The sequence below is a fragment of the Chiloscyllium plagiosum genome, unplaced genomic scaffold, assembly GCF_037043375.1.
Source record: "Chiloscyllium plagiosum isolate Xiang-an unplaced genomic scaffold, Cpla_swu_hap1 HiC_scaffold_20, whole genome shotgun sequence".
Classification (NCBI taxonomy): Eukaryota; Metazoa; Chordata; class Chondrichthyes; order Orectolobiformes; family Hemiscylliidae; genus Chiloscyllium; species Chiloscyllium plagiosum.
In genome coordinates this window covers 52,484,413-52,507,421 of record NW_028270158.1, presented here as the reverse complement: position 1 = coordinate 52,507,421, position 23,009 = coordinate 52,484,413, and the positions used below count along the sequence as shown (strand labels likewise).

At 41.8% G+C, this 23,009-nt stretch overlaps 1 protein-coding gene across 4 annotated transcripts in view; it reads left to right on the top strand.

The window, feature by feature from the left end:
• Window positions 1-6,760: 6,760 nt before the first annotated feature.
• fbxl18 (F-box and leucine-rich repeat protein 18) overlaps window positions 6,761-23,009 on the top strand; it is a 33,426-nt gene continuing 17,177 nt past the window's right edge. For 2 of the 4 annotated variants that reach the window (XR_015760593.1, XR_015760592.1), the window contains exons 1-3: window positions 6,761-7,390; window positions 13,230-14,809; window positions 21,236-21,454. Coding sequence is in view for 1 of the 4 variants with exons in the window: in XM_087997951.1 (XP_087854077.1) it covers window positions 6,983-7,390; window positions 13,230-14,809; window positions 21,236-21,454 (2,207 nt within the window). In the remaining 3 variants the exon portion in view is untranslated. The remainder of the gene's footprint in view (window positions 7,391-13,229; window positions 14,810-21,235; window positions 21,455-23,009) is intronic. The other 2 variants (XR_015760594.1, XM_087997951.1) reach the window with 2 other exon arrangements.

Genomic DNA, 23,009 nt, shown 5'->3' with positions numbered 1-23,009 from the left:
GGTGAGGCAACAGGGGTTTGAAGCTGAGTCTTTTGCCAAGGACATTACACTCAGCCTCAGAGAGAGAAGGGTCAGGAGGTATGGTGGAAACATGGCAAGTGCTGGGGTTGGGGAAAGTGACCTCACGGAGGGCAGAAAGTGATGACATCTGAGGGCTGGAAAGGGTTGGAAGCTTGGGATGTCTGCAGTCAGATGTTGGAGTCCATAAGTTGCTGGAGCTTGCACACCTTGATGTCTGAAAGAAAGAGAAAAAGTCTCTGATCGAGTCGATGGATGAGGTGAAGGATGAAGTGAAACTGGAGAACAGCACATCTTTGAGAGAGGGTGAGTTGATATGCAGAGTGGAGTCAAGTGTATGCATATGACATGCGTTGATTGTGGATCACAGGATGCAGCGGGAGCAGCTGTCTGAAGAATGTTGAATGTCCTGGAGATATTTGTACTCCTGGGTAGATTCAAAACACAAAGGTTGAAACTTGAATTAAAATCCATGTGGGCTAAGTCTGAGTTGTTGCTAGTTGCTGAGAAAGGAAACATAGCTGTGGAAGCAGGTTTTGGCAAACACCTTGTCGAGCACCAGTAGTGAAATCGAAAGCAATGAAGATGTACACAGTGAAAAAGATAACCTGAATTCCTGTTGGAGGGAAGAGCAAAGCTTCTCCAGGGTAAGCAAAGAGACATGGCAGTCGATTAAACGCAATGGAGGAGTAAATTACTGCAGATGCTGGAATCTGTATTGTAAATAACAAACATTGGAGATCACAGCGGGTCAGACAGCACCCATGGAGAGGCCTTTGATTCTTTATGGACTTATTTTCTCCTTCATAATTACTTATCTTCGTTTACATTGTTCAGAAGTTTTGTAACAAAGAAAATGTTTATGCTCTGTAGGGTGTAATGACACAAGAACAATCAAGCTTAAGTGGCATTTTGTGATGTTATGTGGTACATAGATGATAGATATCAGAATAGGGATTAGCATTTAGTTGCACCTGAGTATGGTCCTGGATTTTGAATAGTTTCATGCTTAGATCTGGAGTGTAAGTATTGGTGAGAGTGGTGGTAATAATGAAGTGAGGTTATTGGAGATTGGCAGCAATAGTTTTTTATCTGCCAACACTTCATAAAAGCATTTTGAATAATGTTTTTGGAAAAGGACAATACAGTAGCAATAATAGCCAGGTCTTTGCATGGTAGAAGGAGCCTGATGACTTTGATCTTCTACAATTTAAATGAGGATATGGGAATTCACAATGGAAAAAGGTGTCATAGAAGTGACAACAAAATGTACAGTTATGCAGACAGGAAGTGAATGAAAATGTAATTTTAAAATTCTGATTGAAATGTGTAATAAATATATTTTAACAATTGTAGATAGTGTATACTTCCAGTCCATAAACTCTCACTTCTGTCACAATGAAAATATAGCCATTTTAAATTAGACTTCAGTAAGAGTCAGACATAAAGGTACACATTAGAATTCAACACAAATATCAAATTTGACATTTAAAGATTTGTTAGAAAGTTATAAACTATTGCTGCCAGATCTGTGTTTTCTCACTTGCCACAAATGTCAAACCACAAGTCTAATAGTGAGTCATGCCAAGCATCTTCTCAAGCTCCACTGAACATAGATCACCCACTTTCTCCATGGTTCTAACCAATCCCAAGTCCCCTCCAAAGTATGCAACATCCCATGCAAGAAAATCTGGCCGTCCCAAACACCAGATTCTAAAGTCCATGACCCCAGAGCCAGTACCACCAATGCCAAGGATATCCTGTGGTTCAATGTTATTCTCAGTGCTGTCAAAGTGCAGGACTGCTCCCAAGCGCAGATTAATCCCATTTATTTTATCGGATATTGTATAAGTATCAGAGCCATGAAATCTTGAAGTGGTTCTCCTCCTCACTCAACTAAGATACTATGGAAAACTGGAGATCTCCATGGAATTTAAGGATCCAAATGTTAATCTCAAATAATTTATCTTGCATCTTAAGTTAGCTATTCTCAAGTTAATAATAAATAGCAAAAGCATATCATTTATGTGGAATGGCTGTAATATTATTAAGGGAAAAGATGAATACATTGACTTGCTGATGTAGTACTGCTATTAATTGTTTATATTGTAATAATATTAGCCTTTATTAAATGGTGAAACATGGTCAAACTTTGAGCTGAGATGACCCTACAGACTGGAATGGTTTCTTTCCAAAGTGAGCACCTACTGAAAGAGGGGGACTCAATTAAATGTGTGCCATTGCATATTAGTTTCTAAGGTTCAGAGATGCAAAGAAAGAAAATATTTGGCTAAATATCAATTTAATTTTGTTTTCTGCCGAAAGAGGGAATAGATTGACATAGAATCAAAGATAATGTTTAACTTGGTTGAATAACAATTATATGTAACAAAAGCAAAAATATTGATAACAAACTATTATTGATCATTGGTTGGTCCAGTGAAGAAAGAATTCTTTATTGAGGAAACTAATTTATTATCTGCAGCTATTGTAAAGGCGTTGGCTTATCTAGTTTCTGCTTATACAGTTACACTTCCTTGAGTTCATGTAATGTAGAAATTACGTGAATTGTAATGTAGTGGGAGTAGAGAAATGTGAAATGCTTATAGTGAACATTTGAATTTGTAAATGTTTGATCATCCTGACTGTACTCTCGTGTAGTCTGTGTGTATATATAGCACCTTTGTCCAGGAGGAACGCTGTTTCATTTTAATTGTACCAGCTGTATATGATAGAAATGACAAAATAAAGCTACTCTACTCTACTACTCTGTTCTAAATATAGATCTCAGACCTGAAACATCTTTGAGTCTCCAGTTGTTGGTTGTAAGTGCTGTCTTGTGAATGAATGTTTAATTATGATTGCATACACATTATGGAGAACATATGACCACATTATTTCAAGAATAGTATTGATGTTTGAGGAATAGATAGCACATCTAGTATTGCAAATAATCAGTTTCTAACAATTCCATTTCAAAAAGCATTTTGAAAACTCCATTGTTGAGTTGATTCCATGGATAGCTGTTTTTTTTCTAATTTACAGCTGATAACTGATATGCCTGTAGGTGGTGCTGTTATCAGGCTTTTTCATGTTTGATGCTTTGATAGCATTAATGATATTGCTACATCTTAGGACAATCATGGACAGTAGAAACTGAAGATGAAATAGATGATGAGGACCGTGATCTTCCAAGGCAGGGGAGGAAAAGAAAAGGAAGGTGGAGAATCTTCTGTCCGATTATGTATCATCTAACAGAAAATCATAACTTGTGGAAGAAAGTCATGGAAGAGGAGGAACATGAACAGCAATGCAAGTCAGAGTTAAACAGATAACTCGTCTTTATCCCAAACTTCAGATGAAATCCAGGTAATCGAAGAAGCAGTTGAAGAGGAAGAGTGACCACAAGGGGAGGAGAGACAGTGCTGAGAAGATGCAGTACTAATTAAACAACATGTTAAAGCCTCACTCTGCTGACACCAGAGGCTGATATAATTCCTTGTTAAAAGACCTTAATACTGTGAGATAATTCTAGCACTCAGCAGAATCCCACTCCTTTATGCACTTTCACTTAATGGAAAGATTTGTGTGTACCATGGAACAAATCGCTTGTGCCCAGTGGTGTCCAGATGTTTTCATGCTGATGTTGCCTTTCAGAATGAAGAGTTTCCAGGTGGTACTGGAGGATATTGCAAAACTTCAGCTTAGCAACTGCTGTTACCAAAGTGAACTACAAGTCTACTGTATTCCATTAGTAAGGAGGAAGGTGGACTTTAGGCATGTATCAGATGTCCAGCAGCTACATCAGGTGGACTTGAAAAATTGTGGATTGTGTCTGTAGCAATTCAGAATGGAGCACTGCAGTAAAGAACATTGTTATATGAGCCCCTGAATTTTTTTCTCTGAAAGTATCAGTTTTAATGCAGGAAAAATCCTTGTAGAATCCCTGCCTCATTATTTGACTGCAGAAAGCAATGTTAGTGATTAAAAATTCTAGCTGCATCATTTTTTTTAATGCTTTTTAATGTACAACTTGCCTTGTTGGGTGTTGCCTTTCTTGTGCTGGAAATAACCAGAATTACACAGTGGCCAAGCATTTCAGTTTGCCCAAACATAAATATTCTGTAATAGAACAGAGGAATAATGTAAATGATGATGGGATTTTTAATGTTATATTTCTTTTCTCACTGCAGCTCAGGATCCATCCTAAAATACATGAAGCAATGCCATTGGAGTTATACAGGTTGAAAGAAAAAAAACAATTGTCATAATTAACATGATATTTTGAGTCTACTTCTGTTTTCAACTGGTTTTGAAATTCCACTGGTTTTTCATGTCTCATACCCATTGCTAATAATGTGCATTGGATATTGCACCTGTTGAGGCTGTGTATTGCAACCAGTATACCTTAAAAGTAATAAAGTTCTTGCCAATATGTTAAACAAAAAGGGGTGGCACAGTGGTTAGCACTGCTGCCTCACAGCACTAGGGACCCGGGTTCAATGGTAGCTTCGGGTGACTGTGTGGAATTTGCAAATTCTCCCCGCGTTTGTGTGGGTAACCACTGGGTGCTCCGGTTTCCTCCCACAATCCAAAGATGTGCAGGTTAGGTGAATTAGCCATGCTAAATTGCCAATGGTGTTCAAGGATGTGGACGTTAGATGCATTAGTCTGGGATAAATGTAGAGTAATAGGGTAGAGGAATACTCTTTGGAGGGTTAGTGTGGATTTGTTGGACCAAAGGGCCTGTTTCCACACTGTAGGGGTTCTATGATTCAGGAATCAGGCAAACCTTCATCGTTTGCTTCAATACAAACATCGGAATCTCTTTAAACAGAAGCACAAATCCTGTTTGTTTCTTGTGGAATACAGAGATGTATAGAAGGGTCCCTAGCTTCACTATGCTTGAACTTAGATAACTCAGAAATGTTCAAAGGTGAGACCTTGCACCCACCTGTTCCCCAATAGCTCAGCCAGCATTGCACTACACTGAGACATAAAAATTAGGAAACTGGGATCAATTGAAATGATGGAGTAGAACACCAGAAATCCATATGAAAAGAAATACAAGGCTTGCATTTACTCAGTATGACTTATGACCTTCAGATTTCTAAAACGTGCTATACTGCTAATGATGTGCATTCACTATTGTAATATAGTTTTGAATGCTTTGATTTGAATGCAGCAAGGTCCCAAAACAGTAATGCAGCATCCAGGGAACAGGAGAGTCGACGTTTCGGGCATAAGCCCTTCCTGTTCCCTGGATGCTGCCTGACCTGCTGCGCTTTTCCAGCAACACATTTCCAGCTCTGATCTCCAGCATCTGCAGACCTCACTTTCTCCCCAAAACAGTATTGTCATAATGACTATAAAATCTATTTTAGTTACGTCAGCCAAAAGAGAAATATTGGCCATGACTCTGGGGAGTTACTAATCTCCACCTCTTCCATGTCGTGCCATAGGATACATGTCTTTACACCCATATGAAAGGCCAAAGTCTCATCCAAAAAACATCACCTCTGACAGTACAGCACCCCCTCAGCACTGCATTCACGTCTCAACCAACCCTCTTGAATCAGGCCTGAATCGGAGGCTAGTGTTCTGATATTATATATGCTCCTCGATGCTGCCTGAACTGCTGTGCTCTTCCAGCACCACTGATCCAGAATCTGCTTTCCAGCATCTGCAGTCATTGTTTTTACCATGTTTCACACCGAGCCAATACTAGGGTAAGCCTCTGTTACGTATTTTTAAAAAATAATATAAACGTCATGAGAATCAAGAAGAAACAGTTCCAGCACCCCAATCCATTCGCTGTTAACATAGCAAGCCATGGTATGGAATACGTTGGATGGAAGCAACAGAAACTTTCGACGTAGATTTAGATACAGACTTCGGAAAGGAAAAATGAACAAGTATATGGTAAAGGCAGTGGTAGATGGACTAATGGGAGAATTCATTCAAAGAGCAAGCATAGGCACGATGGACTGAATGGTCTTCTGTGCTGTAAGACTTTATGATTAGACCTGGGGAATTGGAGTGAGTCTGTTTGAATAGCTCTTATAAAGCTACAGGACAGGCATCATGGCACACGATGTCTGAGTCTTCCTCGGCACAGGACTGTGTCCCTGGTCCTGCAAACACTATCATTTAATTATGACAAGTTTCCTTTTATGATTTGTGTGATTATTATGAGTTGGAGGCTTTTAAAAAAAAACGAGGGTAGGGCAGTTTTGAAAAAATCTTCATGGTTGATGCCACCGGTATCGGAAAGAAAATGCAGTCTCTCGGATTCGAGTAAAGGAGGGGCGGGCTGAATAGCCTCCCCCTGCATATCGCGGTTGACCCTGAGCTCGGGGCGGAAGTCGGTGTGTGAGCGGGACAGAACTTGGGGGAGCAGGAGGGGCGGAAGTCGATGGCACGTGCGGGGCGGAAGTCGGTGTATGAGCGGAGCGCACACTTTGGGGAGCAGGAGGGGCGGAAGTCGGGTGCGGGAGAGGCAGAAGTCGATGGCACGTGCGGGGCGGAAGTCGGTGTATGAGCGGAGCGCACACTTTGGGGAGCAGGAGGGGCGGAAGTCGGGTGCGGGAGAGGCAGAAGTCGATGGCACGTGCGGGGCGGAAGTCGGTGTATGAGCGGAGCGCACACTTTGGGGAGCAGGAGGGGCGGAAGTCGGGTGCGGGAGAGGCAGAAGCAGAAGTCGATGGCACGTGCGGGGCGGATGTAATGTTGCGTGTGTCGGAATGAGGTTCCGGAGCAGCGCCGTCAGCTTGTTGGTGCGGAGAGAGAGTGAACGGTAGCGGTTTGCTCCTGCTGAGAATCCCGCTTCGGCCTGGCGGCGGGAGTTACATCTTTGTTTTTAAATTTAAAGCCATTTCCGTTTGTATTTGTTTAATAGCGTTGGTTGTTGGATGCGCTGCCTTGCCCCCGAGTGAGCGGTTAACCGAAGCCGGTGCCTGTGGAGATGGAGAGCGGGGAGGAGCAGGCCCATCCCCATCCCCATCCCCAGCCCCAGCCCCAGATCCTGAACCTGACCCAGCCCCAGATCCTGAACCTGACCCAGCCCCAGATCCTGAACCTGACCCAGCCCCAGCCCCAGCCCCAGCCCCTGACCCTGGCCCAGCCCCAGCCCCAGCTCCAGCCCCAGATCCTGAACCTGACCCAGACCCAGACCCTGAGCGTGACCCAGACCCAGACCCAGACCCAGACCCTGAGCCTGACCGACTTCTCTGATGAGATCCTGCTGACCATCCTGAGGTTTGTGCCCAGCTGCGACCTCCTGCTCAATGTCCGGAAAGTGAACAGAAAGTTGGCGGCTCTGTGTATGGACAAGAGCCTGATTAGCTCTGTCACTCTGCACAAGGAGTATCAGGTAAATCAGCAACTGACTGCCGCTCTGTGCATCGCATTAACGGTTTGTGACAATGGGAAATAGCTGCAGTCTGATCTCTCTAGAATGCAGTCCGAAAGTGCTGAAGTATTTAGGACCAGGTAGTGAGGTGAGTCAGAGAGACTGAACCAATGTTTCAGTTTTGTGACTTTTCATCTGAATGTGGACGGTGGAAGTCCTTTAACTGACTTTCACCTCATTTACATTTGGTGGGATAATCTATTTCGTTTCAACATCGACCTGGAATGCAACAAAAGAAATTTCAATCTGACCTGGCCAACACCTCTGACTCCAGGAGCAAAAGAAAATAAATTGGGAGCTGGGAGGTAATGCATTAGCTTTCCCCAATTCTCAGCTAAATTCAGATTTAGGCCAAATCCAGTATATTACAGCCAAATATACCTACTGTTCTATATCTACTGAAAAAGTCACAATTGTCCTACTAGACCATCGGGCTACTCTCAGAGAGAGAGAGAGAGAGAGAGAGAGACAAGTTGGTGGTTTAATCAGAGGATGACCACACTTCAGGCGAAGTTGAGAAGGAGAATCATTCATCCTAACTTCAGTCAGTGCAGGAATTGAACCCCCATGTTGTTAGAGTTACTTACCTTTGCTAACCAGCCTCCCCGCCCTGCACCACATTTACTGTTCCTCTTTGGAGAGATTTAATTTTTAAATCTATTTGGTGCCGACCTGATTTTCAAACTTTGAAATCAGCAAAGATGATGTATTGCTGCACAATCCCATTTAGCTACCAACTTTGTTTCTCTATGAATAGTATTGTAGAAGGTGCAGAATGTGATTCATATGAAATGTGCCACAACAAAATAGAAAGACTTTTGTTACTCTAACAACTCATTTAGCGAGTACATTGATTGCGAAGTCAGCTAGTTTACCCCAGTATGTGCAATTTCTGATCTTGTGCAAAACAAAAGCAATGGTTGATCAGCCTTAATGGAAGTAGGCTAGCTATTCAGGAAAGGTTGTTAGGGTTGAATTACCTTAATTCTCTGCTTTCCTGCTCTCCACTGCCAGTTTACTGTAAAGGACATATTGGACATCAACTTCATTTTATTTCCACTTTGTTCAAGCAACATTCTGGCAATAAGATGCCTGTAGAGCATTTTAGTTTGTGTTTTTCCCCTACTTCTTTGTGTATCATAATGATTTCAAACAATCTCCCTTCGAAATTTGTTCATTCACTCTAATGAAATATTTTCATTGCTCTCAAGCGAGCTCAGTTGATTAAGTCCGAGAATGATGCTTGTTTTTTTTTCTCTCTTTCTCTGTTTATATCAATATAAGTTGATGACTTGGTGATGTAGCACTTGATTGTCTGTACTCTCACATTGTTGTTTAATGCACAAGCCTAAACACAAATTTTAGATTGCTCTATCTGTGGCTGTGATCTCCTGCAAATAGTTGCATTATTCAAGGTTAATTCACCAATAATCAAATCTTTGAAGGTTCACTCTTAATCCACTATGTTGCTGGTCCAGACTGGACCTCACATGTACAGACAGTGACCATGTTTGATCTGTGATCTTTGCAAACCAAGTGAGTAGTGAAGCGAGTGCTTTTATTAAAATGTTAAGAACCGTGAGGTTGACCAACTGCATCTTTTCATTGAGTTGTCATGCTGAGTTGAGATGGTGTGTAGTTCATTATTTTCATAAAACCATCTTTGTGAGTCGAAGGTCTGTCATATGTGGACAAAGCTTTGGCAACTCTATTAATTCTTTGACCCATTTTGCTTCTGTCAGGAAATTGTGCAATTATTTCCTGACTGATGGTTCTGCAAAATATTTCTCTGTTCTTTTCTCCCTTCCTGGTGGTCGTAGACAAGGTGCCCTCTGATACCCAGAGCAAATGTTCATCTTCAATGTGAAACTTCAGGGTGAACCTGTTCTCCTCAGGGGAGGAGACACTGAGTTTGTCCTTACTAAAGTTTAGAGATTCACAGTTCTTCAGCCCAAAGCATACATCTCACAAAGCTAAAAGAACTGGAAAAAAAAACACTGTGCTGCTAACCCAGAATAATCTCTGGGTTGAATCTGAGATCTTCCAGTTCTGTATGTTTCAATTATTACATGACAAACGACTAAACTATGAAGCAGAGGTTCTGTCTTCCATAATTTCAACAGCTACTTAGATATATGTATGTAGTTGATTTACTGTAATAAAAACTCCTAGCAGGTTTCATAGATAGTCCATACCTTTCTCAAATGGCAAAAGTGTGTTCAAGTTTATCTAATTGATGGAAGATTGCAGGTCCAGTGCCAGGTTCCTGATGAGCTAGCTGATCTCCAGCAGAGGGCGCTCCCATTGACCCTAGCAACTCTCAGCTCTGAAAGAGGCATGACTGCTCTCCTCCTGTCCATGGATGGACAGTACAAGTGTATGGGGACTGGCTGAGGGATGGGGTGTATGTGGACCGGCCTTGGGACAGGGTGTACAGGGACCAGCTGTGGAGCAGGGTGCACAGGTGTATGAAGATCAATGTGTGATGGGGCTGGACTCAGCTTGGACACAATTACTCAGTTTTCTGACTCTAAGACCTTGAATGTATAATCTAGGAAAAGGGCAGAGGAGAGTGGAAGTGTCCATCATTCTGCTGGACTTAACAATTTGAATTAGATAATAAAGGGCAACATTTTTCAGTGACTGAAGAAGTTTTACAAGGATGTTGCCAGGGTTGGAGGATTTTGAGCTACAGGGAGAGGCTGAATAGGCTGGGGCTGTTTTCCCTGGAACTTCGGAGGCTGAGGTTTATAAAATCATGACGGACATAGATAGGATAAATAGAGCTTTTTCCTTGGGTGGGGTAGTCCAGAACTAGAAGGCATAGGTTTAGGGTGAGAGGGAAAAAATGTAAAAGGGACCTCGGGGGCAATGTTTTCAAGCAGGGGTGGTGCATGAATGGAATGATCTGTCAGAGGAAGTGGTGGAGGCTGGTACAATTACAGCGTTTATAAGGCATTTGGATTGTTATATGGATAGGAAGGGTATAGAGGGATATGGGCCAAGTGCTGGCAAATGGGATTGGATTAGGTTAGGATATCTGGTCAGCATGGACAATTTGGACCGAAGGTTCTGTTTCTGTGATATACATCTCTGTCTCTCTGACTCTAAATGATGACCAGAGGCCGCAGATTTAAACTGTTGGCAATTGAATGAGAGGCAGATGACTGTAAAATGTTTTGCAGCAACCATTTAAAATGTTCTGTTATGTGTTGTCATCTATAGTAAATGCAGATTGAGTGTTAGCTTGCAAATGAGAACTGGTTAAATACTTAAACGATGAAAAATTGCAGGGCTATGGCTAAGGAATGGGAGAGTGGGACTAACTGTTCTTCTTCAGAAGAGTTGGTTCAGATCTGAGGGGCAGACTATTTCCTGTGATAGACTGTTCCATGGTATTGCCATGGAGAAGAGAATATGTGAAAGGATATATTTTCTTTGAACAATGAGCCTTTAAAGGTAAGATTAAAACTAATGAACGGCATAAAAATCAGTGGAACAAGCATAGCAAGCCTGAAAGCAATTGGTTTTATTAAGAAAATGTGCATTAAATATAATACATACCCAAAGATCAATAGGGAATCCACATGTAAAGCTGGAAGTTTGTTCTTTATTTCTGTAGCAGAGCAATACAGTATTCGCAATTGAAAATGATGAAGATTGAGTTTAGGATGGAAAGTAACCACTAGAGGGCAGTAGAATAAGCCTAAAGTGCTTAACTGGAGAACTCTCCACTGAAATTAAATTTGATTTTCAACACAGCAGTAGTTCCTTTTGCACCAGGTTTTCCTTCACCTGGGGTGTTGTTATGATCCCTGTAAAGGCTGACAAGTTTCTAAAAGGAAATTCAAATTCCCAGTGGCCAACATAAAGGAATTACAGAACAAGAATTCAAGGTTTGAGACCTTTACTGTTACACAAACTAAGAGCAACTATTGCTGAACAGTATTTCAGTGGGTAGTTTATACTCTGAAGTAAAGGAAAACAAAATAAAGTTTTGAACCACTGAAGATCACTCTTTTTATTCTTCTTTATATTACGTGTAAAGAGCCATTCTAGTCTTCTGTTTACAAGAATGATACCTGGACTTGGGTTAAATTATAAGGAGAAATGAGACTTGCTTTCTCTAGAATTTGGAAGAATAAGGGGTGATTGGATCAAAGACATTATGATATTAATGGGAAAAGGGAGAGCAGATAAAGATAAATTATTTCCACTGGTGAGGGATTCTAGAGTTAGGGGCTGCAGTCTAAGAATTAGGACCAAATCATTTAGGGGAGATGTTAGAAAGTACTTTGAACCCTCTTCCACAAATGGTAGTGGGTGCTGAATCAGTTGTTAACTTTATCCATTTCAGATTAAAACTTTTGTTAACTAAAGGTGTTAAGGAATATGGGCCAAAGGCAGGGTATATAGAGTTAGGCCACAGGTCAGCCATTGAATGGTGGAACAGGCTTGTGAATGGCCTATTTTTTTAAACCACTCCAGTGTGATTCTTGACTCCTGAGGACTTGATTCCCTTCTCTTTGTTTTCCAGTTCGATAACTCCTAATCCTCAAAATGACTTCAGCAATGAAGATTACTTATAGCCAAAGCTAGGCAAATCTTCCAATCTTGTTTACTTCCTCATGAGTCAGTCCTTTGAGTTTGACCATGAGTTCCTGCCTATGTTCTTGTGTGGTGAACTGTACACAGAACCTCTGCCTCCATCCCTCTCTCACAGCCTGACATCTGTGTGGCCTGATTAAGAAAACACACAATGGCTCCTATGGATTCATTCCCTCTCTAAACTTGTCTCCATGGCAACAGGAATCATATGGACCTCACATACAGGTGGAAATGCTAATTAGCCATCCTTTAGACCTTCTGTTTCATTCTGTCTTGAAGTTAAGTAGGCAACTTGAATTATAATAGTTTACTAAACATGATATTCCGAGCACCTTCCTGGGACTTTGGAAACATGTAGCCTGTTCACTGTATTTTCTGTGAAATAACATGCAAGCCCCTTTTTAATCTGTAACACCTTAAACCTGCTGTCTGTAGAACATAAATTCCTTCGTTCCGCCTATTTATCCCTAACTTAAAGACGCTGTCTGAAAGCATAACCATCTTCTAAACCTCTGATTTCTAAAGCTCTTGGTTGGAGGTTGCACGTGCCTCATGTTTTAGTGCTTCTCCCTTTGAAGCTGGAGAAGTGAGATACAAACCATGAATTGCTGTATAATTAAAGCTTTTTTTTCTTTTGCAGAAGTAACTTCACACGAGCTGATCAATCCAAAACAGGCTGGCTGTCTTATGTTGCTTGTCAAATCAAACTCTAGTACCTTGTCCAGTTGTTATTCTTGATGTGGCAATGTAATTGATGACATACTCCAATTCTGGAGCACATCTTGATCAGCGGACTCTGATTATCACTCATTTCCACTCTCTCATTGTAAAATATAATTGAGTAGGGGCCTTTTCAATTCTCCATCTCTGCTCCCAAGTCCCTAGACTGGAGCACAGCACCCTGTTTGAGATTTGAGGTATGGTTCATTGATTGATGCAGGAATTTCTGGCCTTGAATTTGGACCTCTTACCACATTTACTGAGCCTTCATATCCATTGACAAGTTTTTTCTACTGGAGGTTCAGTCCTAAAAGTTATGAAGCAGCAATTGTTTTGAGAGGAAGTAAAAGATTCCACCGATTTGTCTGCATCAGTGTAAATGTGCTGCTCATGTTTATTATAGAACAAAGCTTTCTCTTAAATGACTTTTTGCTTTCATAGCCTTTGAACTTAAACTTTGTTTTGTTTCCAGGAGAGTGACACAAAAGTGACATCTCTGCTGAAAGAAATAGCTGGTGACATTCAACAACTGAAGCTGAGTGGCTGCTATTGGTTGTCTGGCTCGACTATTGATCAGGTGGTAAAATGTAAAAACATCTTGAAGCTTGACCTGACAGGATGCCGCTTGACATCACTGCGTCTTTCCAGAATGCTGTCTGTACTCCGTAACCTGCGCTCCCTTGCTTTAGACGTCAGCCAAGGATTTGACGTGGGCCAACTGAGCAGTGAATGTAAGGCAACACTTGGCAAAGTAACTGAACTAAAGCAGACTTTATTCACCCCTTCTTATGGCATTGTTCCGTGCTGTACCAATCTGGAGCGGCTGTTGCTTTATTTCGAAATCCCAGATCGGACTCGAGAGGGGGAAATGCTCTCGGGCCAACTGATGGTTGGGCAAAGCAACATTCCCCACTATCAAAATCTCAAGGTATTCTATGCAAGGTTGTCACCAGGCTATGTTAACCAGGAAGTTGGGAGGTTTTACCTGTCAGTCCTGAGCATTCGGACTCCTGAGAATCTGCGTGCCTTTATTCTATCTGTCCCTGGGGTTTTTGTTGACACCGGGTGCTCCACACGGAACTTTCTTGATTGTATGACTAAAAACTTTAGCTTGGAGGCGCTGCAGCTCCCTCGATCCTGGTTGAACGGATCTTCGCTTCTACATTCCTCACTTCTGCATACCATTACATTGAGCAACCCTGTCTATTTGAACTTCAGCCACTGTATCCTGTCTGGCTGTCAGCTGAGCCATCAAATCATTAATGGAGGCAGAAACGTCCAGTCACTAGTTAGTTTGAACCTTAGCGGTTGTGTCCATTGCCTGCTCTCAGACTGTTCTGTCTTTCGCAAGGCCAAAGATGACATTGATTTCGATGTGGTGGAAGCACTGGTAAACTGTTGCCCCAACCTGAGGCACCTGAATCTATCTGCAGCTCACCACCACAGCCCTGAGGGCACCGGACGGCACTTGTGCTTGCTTCTAGCAAGGTTGAAGCAGTTGCGTTCGTTATCGCTCCCAGTGTGCTGCGTGGCGCAAAGTACCAAAAGTGCTGACAAGCTGCCTAATCACGCAGTGCCTGCCTTGCAGGCACAGTCTGTGCGCCGGGGTCTCGGAAAGAAGGTTCGAATTGGAGTGCCGACCTATCCAAGGAATTTTCAGGAGCAGCTGTCGTTGAGTTTGCCAGCAACTGTGTTTGGGACTCTGCTGGAGAATGTTCCCTTTTTGGAAGAGCTGGAGCTGATTGGGTCCAGTTTCTCCTCGAACGTACCTCGGAATGAGCCTGCCATCAGAAACGTACAGCCACCCTGTGACCGAGCGCAGCGGATCCAAGACGAAGAGCTGGTGCTCATTGGGCATCTGCAGCACCTGCGCAGTCTGACCTTGGCCCAGCTTCCTGGCATTCTGACTGGCTCAGGGCTGATTGGTATAGGACTGAGGTGTCAGCAGCTACAGACCTTATCTCTGGCAAACCTTGGTCTGCTGGGTAAAGTGGCTTACATGCCAGCCTTGTGCGAAATGCTGAAGCACTGCAAACAGTTGAAGGACTTGAGGTGAGAGCATGTCTTTCTTAGAATTTGAAGTTTTCACGTGTACTCTGGAAATAAAGGGTTCACCGTTTATAAGTCAGTAGCATTTTGCGTCTTCATGTGAAGCTGTCAGTAAATCACAAGGTGATAAAGAGAGCATCATCGTTCTAGCACCTTCTTAAGTTCTCAGGATATCACAAAGTGCTCAGAGTCAATGAACTGTTTAAATACAGTCCTGCAGTCTCTCTCAAAGAGCAATGATTGATCAGTGATGGTAGTGTAGTGGTTATGTTTCTATACTAGCAATTCAAGGATCTCCATAGATCATCCAGATGACCTGACGTCAAATCCCATCATTTCAGAAGGAACATTTTCTTTTCTTATGAGATGAAAATAAAGTATATTATTTTTAAATAAAAAGTTGGTATCAGTTCAGTAAAAGTACTGCGTTGTTGGAAGAATGTTTACAAACTGATTCACTCATTTGTTGGAAAAAACCTGCCATCTTTACCAATTTTGAGCAGCTCACTAGTGTAGCTGAGCATAAAACCATTGTGGTTCTACTAACAGCATCATGAACAGCTGTGGACCATGCTTCCAGCTGAAGGTGTGGAGTGAGGGCAACAAACCTGTCGAAGTAGCTTTGTCACTCATTCAGCAGTTGTGACTGTGTGGCACTGCTCCCAAGTGACATTATATTCATAATGTGGTCCACACTTCTTGTACTGCTTACTTGTGCATGATCACCCCCTTGTCCAAGACTCAGTTTGATTGTTATATGCTGCAGTGCTTTGTGACAACGTTAATTGTTTTGTTAATTTTACTCATTTGTAGTTGGGGGAGAAAAGGTTATGACTGTTTGCAATAATGGAGGAGTTTCCTTTTCTGGGGCAGATACTCAGATACTCTGTCCTTGATCAGTGCAACGTTGTTCATCTATACAATTCAATTTGTTTTTGAGACAAATACTAGAAATCTTGAGGGTAATATTTTTGACCTAACAAAGGCTTATTCATTGTAAGGTTCATGTGATTAGACTGAAATTGAGGCTACAGGGAATTCTGCATCACTATCTACAGGATTTAACTGGCACCAATTATTTAGTGGTGGATGTGACTTACAGCTGCTATGTTTTTATTTTATTCTTTTGTGGGATGTGAGTTCCACTAGCTGGGCCATCTTTTATTGCCTTGTCCCTGATTGCCCTAGGGAATGTTGTGGTGATCTGCCTTTTAAACCATTGCAGATCTTTGGATGTATGAAGGGGAGTTCCAGAATAGGGATCTATTGATAATGATTCCTTTAACCTGCTCTTCCATCTGTAAAGTTCATGGAAGATGCTGTTGAAGGAGTGCAGAGTATTCAATCTCGTTTTTGATTTATCCTTTGTAGATGGTGGGGCAGATTGTAAAGAATCATGAGGTGAGTTAACCGCCACAGAATTCCCAGGGTCTGACTTGCTCTTGTAGCAATGGTATTTATTTGGATAGTCCAGTTAACTTGCAAGTTAATGGCCTAATTAACATTCCCCTGCTGTCCTCCCCCCGTTACATTGATGGTAAGGCTTCAACACTGCTGTATGGTTAAGTTCTCACTTATTGAAGATAGTCACTGCCCTGGCACGTGTGTGCTGTGAATGTTACTTGTCATTTATCAGCCCAAACCCGACTGAGTCTTTGCTGCATGGCTATTTTATGTGTGGGATTGTGATTGGAGCCACTGCTGACTTTATGATGGGAAGAGGATCTTTGGTAAAGTTACTTATGAGTCCGACACTAACCTGAGGAACAACTGCAGCTATGTCCTGGAACTGAGATGATTGACTTCTCTCCTGTCTGCTTTGTTTTAGTTAAATATCACACAGCTGTGTCTCTTACCTGTCATCTCCATGTTGCTATTTCTCTATTCTTTTCTTTCTGTACGCTCTGGGCCTTTTTCTTTCCATATTAGATTCCAGAAGGCAGCTGCCAGTGGCTCCTCAATGTATTTGCTGCATATCTACTCATGCCTTCCTTCTATTCCTGATCGTCTTTTGCAAACCTAACCTCTCCCTTGCAGTTTCTCCTCTTTCTCATCCACCTTCCCTTTCAATGTATTCTTCCTGTTGCTTCTCCCATTTTCATTCCGATTCGGTGTTCCTCTTATTACTTGGCCCTTCTGGCCTACTCCCTGAAACCCCTAGGCCTGATCACCCCCACTTTCCCCAAACCTCCACAGCCCCACCATTCTGTTTTCAACAATCCCACCACCTTTCTGTTTTCCTCCCGCTGTGACTCAATAAAACCTCCGAACTAAAGATGTTACATTTTGAAATCTTTGCAAGTGAAATGACATCTTGATGAAGAGACAGAGGCGATGAAGTATGGTGATACTTTATGGAGATATTGTAGCATAAATGGCCAAAAGGTTTTAGTTTTCTTTGAGAGGGATTTTGGATATGTGTCGTAGAATGAGTGTGTTAATATGGAAAAACATTCCAAGTGCAACATTTGAATTTCTTTTGTATATCCACCTGTTTGTGGAATATCAGAGCCTCATGATGGAAATTCTGCAAGTACAGTCATCATGAAAAAATGGATTATTTTAGGTGAATGCTTAGATTCACGATGGTGTTGTTTTTTGAGCCAGAGGCAATGTAGATGGTGCATTGCACTGACGTGTGCAAAGATATAGCAAGCAAACCAGAGTGGTACAGGCAGAGGAAACATGGCCCTGGTCATGGCATGAAGATCAGGATGAAGCTGTTGATGGGTGAGACAGAGATCATTTTGTGTCTCAAACCCTTGAATGCTATAGTTTACTGGACAGCAAAGATCACCATTCTGTGATATCTTTCAGAGACTTGCACAACTTATAGCAGACACCGCAAAGTACTAGAGAAATATCACCAGGGCCACCTTCACAAAATCCTTCAAACATAGTGGCAAGAAAGGCAGTCCAACAGCAGCGCCTTCCCCGAAGCCAACACTCCTAGCACAGTGGAGTTAGTCGTGTAGAATCGGCTCTGTGGGCCATGCCACTTGTCTGGCTGACATCAGATTCCAAAGCAGTCGGTCTACTCAGACCTTGGTCATGACAGGAGACTTCGGTGATGATAGTAGACAAGTTTAAGAACATCCTCTGAGCATGCCTAAAAAAAATCATATACTGTGGCCAACTCATGGAAGTACTTGGCTTGTAACTGACCAAAATGGGAAAATTTCATTTGGAAACACATGAAGTTTTTGTTGGGAACACGGGCAAAGTCAAGACATCAGAAGGAATGTCTAAACCTCCAAACAGCCCATCTACCCAGTTCTTCAACCATCATCATGTGGCTGAGTTTATAGAGCACGCACTGAACTTACCAGCCACCTCAGAAGCCATAGAATAGAGTTATCTTTGATGCTGAGGGGCTGCCTCGGAATAAGACTTTGTGTGTGTGTATATAAGATTGTTATAATAGATTAATGCTGGATCGTCACAGTCCTGTGGTGCAGCTCACATTGAGTTGAAGGAGGTGCAGCTTTAGAGTAAACGGGATGTAGCATGTCACCTGGTCTGTTGTGTTGCACATGCTGAAAAGTAAAAACTAATTCTCTTCCAGACTCTGCTGAATGGCTGCCACTGATAGCATTGAGTCGGAAGGTTCAGTGTTCTAGCCACTCCTAGACTTGAACACAGCAATCAAAGCTGACACTTGTGCAGTACAGAGGTCAGAGGTGCTGTCTTCCAGATGAGATGTTAAAGCAACATGCCATCTGTCTGCTCTGAGAAAGAACCCATACCATAATTTCATAGAAAAGAAGGGACGGCATGGTGGCTCAGTGGTTAGCACTGCTGCCTCACAGCCAGGGACCTGGGTTCGATTCTAACCATGGGTGATTGTGCAAACTCCACACACATTCTCCCCGTGGCTGAGAGAGTTTCGTCCCACAGTCCAAAGATGTGCAGGTTAGATGAATTGCTAAATTGTCCATAGTGTTCAGGGATGTGTAGGTCAGGTGCATTAGTCAGGGGAAATGCAGAGTGTTAGGGGAATGGGTCTGGGTAGGTTACTCCTCGGAGGGTTGGTGTGCATCTTTTGGCCTAATGGCCTGTTTCCACATTGTAGGGATTCTAATTCGAAAGGAGTTTTCTCTGGTGCCCTTACCAATTTTTGTGTCTCAACAGACACATACATAAAAACAGGTTTTTATAGAGCCAAACTAGAGCTCAGTGATATCGAACAGTTACCAAGAAATCCAAAAGGAAATTCAGAGCAGAACTTTTACCCAGAGAGTGGTGAGAATGTGGAGCTCGCTACTTCAGGAAGTGTGTGAAGTGAACAGCATAAATGGCTGAGGTGGGAATCTAAGAAGCTAGTAGAGGATAAAGATGGTGGATTTGAATAAGGTGGGAAGAGGTTGCAATGGAGCATATACTCTGGCATGGACTGTTGGACCAAATGACCTGTTTCTGAGCCATGTATCACACCCAAAACATGATTGCATTGCTTTTTGGTGGTGTGTTCCTCAATTCATCACTGTGGTTCCCGCACATGTTCCAATCCTCCTCCATATTCTGTTTCTATATTTTTTGCTTGAATTTTGAAGCCCATCATAACGTGACATATTTCAGTGCTGAGCTTTAACAGGGAGAGCTTGTCAGAGAGCTAATGGGAGAAATGTATTGCAAGGGAGGAAACAAGAGAATAGGGACTGCAGGAAACATGGTGATGTTGGAATTATTGGGCAAGGAAGTCATTCCAATTTGGGATAGGAAGTACAAATAGGATTATGTTATACGGAGGAAGATGGAGGTTGATCTGTCCTGGTAGGCAAGGGTGTAGTGGGGCTAGATTGTATCAGGAAGAGAATTTGAGAAACCAGAGAAGGGATTTTGAAGTTTGGGTGCATGTCAGAAGCTTTGAGTGGGCTCGTTAGCAGGATTGGATCATGTACGTTTGGCTAGTTGGGGTAATTGCAGGTATCCTACACTTTTGTGGGAGGATCTGGAAAGAATGACTTTTGTTTTGGCAGTGTCCGGGAAAGAAGAGTCTGTGGTTTGAGCCTGGGTATCTGGGGTTTGAGTCGCTTGGGTAAGCAAGGTGGGAGGAGGTAACAAGGCATACTTAAGTAGCCTTCAGATGTGTTTTGAAAATCTTGCAGCCTTTTATCAGATCTGGACTCTTATGATGTTCAGCAGCGTTCCACCAGAAACAACTTTTCCTTCCTGTATCAGTCCTTCCCTTTCTGTTTTCTCTTACTGTTTATTCCACATCCAGAGGACCCCATACCTGCTAACTGTAAATCATGCTCAATATCTTCTGCATGTGAGAAATACTTTGATAACATGAAACAACACATACTCACAATTTGACTGCTCTCTATTGTTGGGTCTGGACAGTAAAACCTGGCTGGCTGCTGTTTTGGCTATAACAAAGTCACACATTCGCTCCAGATCCAAGCATACACTTTCCAGCAGGATGACCAAATTGGCTATTCTCCTCTTTTAGAATACAGTCTGTAACACGGTTGTTCTGTTCTCATGCAATCCTGTTACAAGAAAATTGTGTAATGGCAGCACCATTTAAACCAATACATGCCTCAAAACTTCATGATTTAGAAGCAGTGTCCCCAGTTTGTTAATTGTGTTATCACAAAGTCGTGTTAATGAAATGTGCGTGAAACAGAACAACCTGTATTAGATTGCTGGGTAAGTTCCTATACAGTCTTTAAAGCAACAATTGCAGGCTTCACCAGTGGCACTCTCACCTCATGAACAATTTTAAAAAGAAAGTCATAATGTTTGTTGCCAAAATTGTATGAGTTTCCTCTCTCACTTCACACATCCTTCAGATGTATTTTAAAGATTTTGGCATGTGCTGAGATATGGTTTTGGTGTATACTAACAAAGTCCCTTTTTGTGATCAAGCGGTTATAGTTGCATTATGTTATTATGCTTGTTGCCAGGAGAAGATTATTTGACTGGGGGAGACAGCCCAGCCAGTCTCTAATTTTGAACTTATATGGCAGCCATCCTGATAGTTACAAAATGACACACAAGGTAGGAGCTGAGAATGCAACACTGAATCCTGGCTGTCAGGAAAATGACAATATAGCATGGCAAGTTCACTCAGGCAGATTTCATTATAAAAATGGGTATAAGAATTTATAATAGGAAAATAATTCATAGGCAATGTGGAGAGAAACAACATTCTTAATTATAGATATAGTTCCTTCTAATTAACTTAGTACTGATGGAGTGACCAGCCAGAATTGGCACATTCTAAGCGGACAGAAATAAAAGTTGAGAGGTTTTGGAAAAGTGGTAAAATATCCACGTATTTATTCTTGTTCAATTCATCTTTATTTGAACTTTCTTGTAGGATGTGATGAAAAGTGCAGATCTACTTTGAAAGCTGATACTTTACCAGGTTGTAGAACACACTGTTAAGATTTGCACTTTGTTATTTTGTTCCTACTGCAGGCTAGAACAGCCGTACTTGTCAGCAAGTGCACAATTCTTTCAAGCACTAGGGCATTGCTCATCACTGGAGCGATTCTGCATAGTTTCTCGGCACGGAACTTTCCAGCATGATGCAGTGATATCATTCATGACCAAGTGCTCGAATGTCGTCATGTGTCACATGTTTACAGGAGAAACTCTAGTGGCCTGCAAGAACCTTCAGCAAGCACTGATTACAGGGTAAGTGGAAGGAAATTGCTTGAGTACAAAAGCAGCAAGTTGCAGATGTGATATGTAAAAGGAACCAATGCTCAAGATGCAAATGCCTTGGAAGTATACCAATGAACTTTAATGGATCTAAAAAATACTGAATAAAGTGCATCAGATAACCAACCAGTTGTCTTTCTGTCCCATCAATGCATTTGTGTTATGGGTTTTAAAATGTTATTTAAATAAATTAAGATTTCATATTTTAAAACCTATTTTAAACCGTTACCGCCAAGTGCCTGGTATCTTGCTCGGGTTTTACTGCATTCCTGAGACCGTTATCGTTGCTCCCACCCCACAGTGCAGGTCTGTAAGGTTTAACTGAGCTTGCCTTGTGTGGCATTAGAGTGTCTACAATTGGCCTCAAATGTTACTCTGGCAAGGAAGGGTACACTAAGCAGCCACCCTTTGCATTGCTGATTACTATTGCATGTCTCTTGCTGGAAGTTTGCATGTGTGGATGCACATCATTGATTGTGATAACAACTGGCATCCCAGCCCAAGGTCTCTTGGTCACATAACTTATAAATATTGTCGAACTCTCCCATGAAGATACCAGAAGGCTACCAGGGCTAGTGCACCACATTTCAAAATAAATTTGTGCTCTCAGGGTGAGGGAAAAATGTGGAGATTGACACAGCAAAGAAATATTTTGTGATTTTGAAGTGAGTTGCATTTCTTTCTAAAGTTGATTGGGGGTTGTCAATACTGCTGTTCACTTGATTGTGGATTCTGCGGTTAATAGAAACTCCATACTTCAGCACAGCAGGTTTCTTTGAAATGCAGTGTCTTGTGTATGTAACAATAGGAATGTGTAGCTTACTTTATAGCACTGGGCAGATGCATTAAAGTAGTTGACTTTTTTGGCATAATATTCCGTGCTGCATCCTTTACAGGTAATGTCTGGTTTGACTTTACTACATATCTAAGCAGAGCAAGAGTAATTCTGCTCCTTATATAACAGGGCTTTAACTCTAGTTTAAATCATTTTAAGGTTCCAGAGCTTTCTTTACACTTGCAGTAGGGGGCGATCTTGTAAGAGGTATCAGACTCCAGTTTCCATTTTGGGCAATATGAAGAGTGTTCTGTAACCTAAACACTATAATGGAATTGAATAGGACTAAAGTATTCTAAGTGTTTTACAACCATATTGTGACATGCAAAACATCATCTCTAAATGGTGTTTCAGCAGAAAGGTTACAAATAGTTTAGAATGTTTTTCCTGCTCATATTCTTGCACTGCATCACTCGAGCACGTTTGGTGTGAATAAAAAGAGCAGCAGTTGTGCAGAGTTATTAGTGGATTGTTTGATTTATATGGTCGATGTGGACTCATAAATGATTCATGTGTACATTATCCTTTTCATAATGGATAGAGGTACTTAATCCCTCTGGATTTCCTGAAAATGTTATCTGTAATCTCCATTCTTGTGTATGATGTATGTGTGTTTGAAGGTAGCTGCACTCTGGAATGATAAAATAGGATGGGAGAGGAAAAGCACAACTTCAAATTAAGGAGTACTGGAGT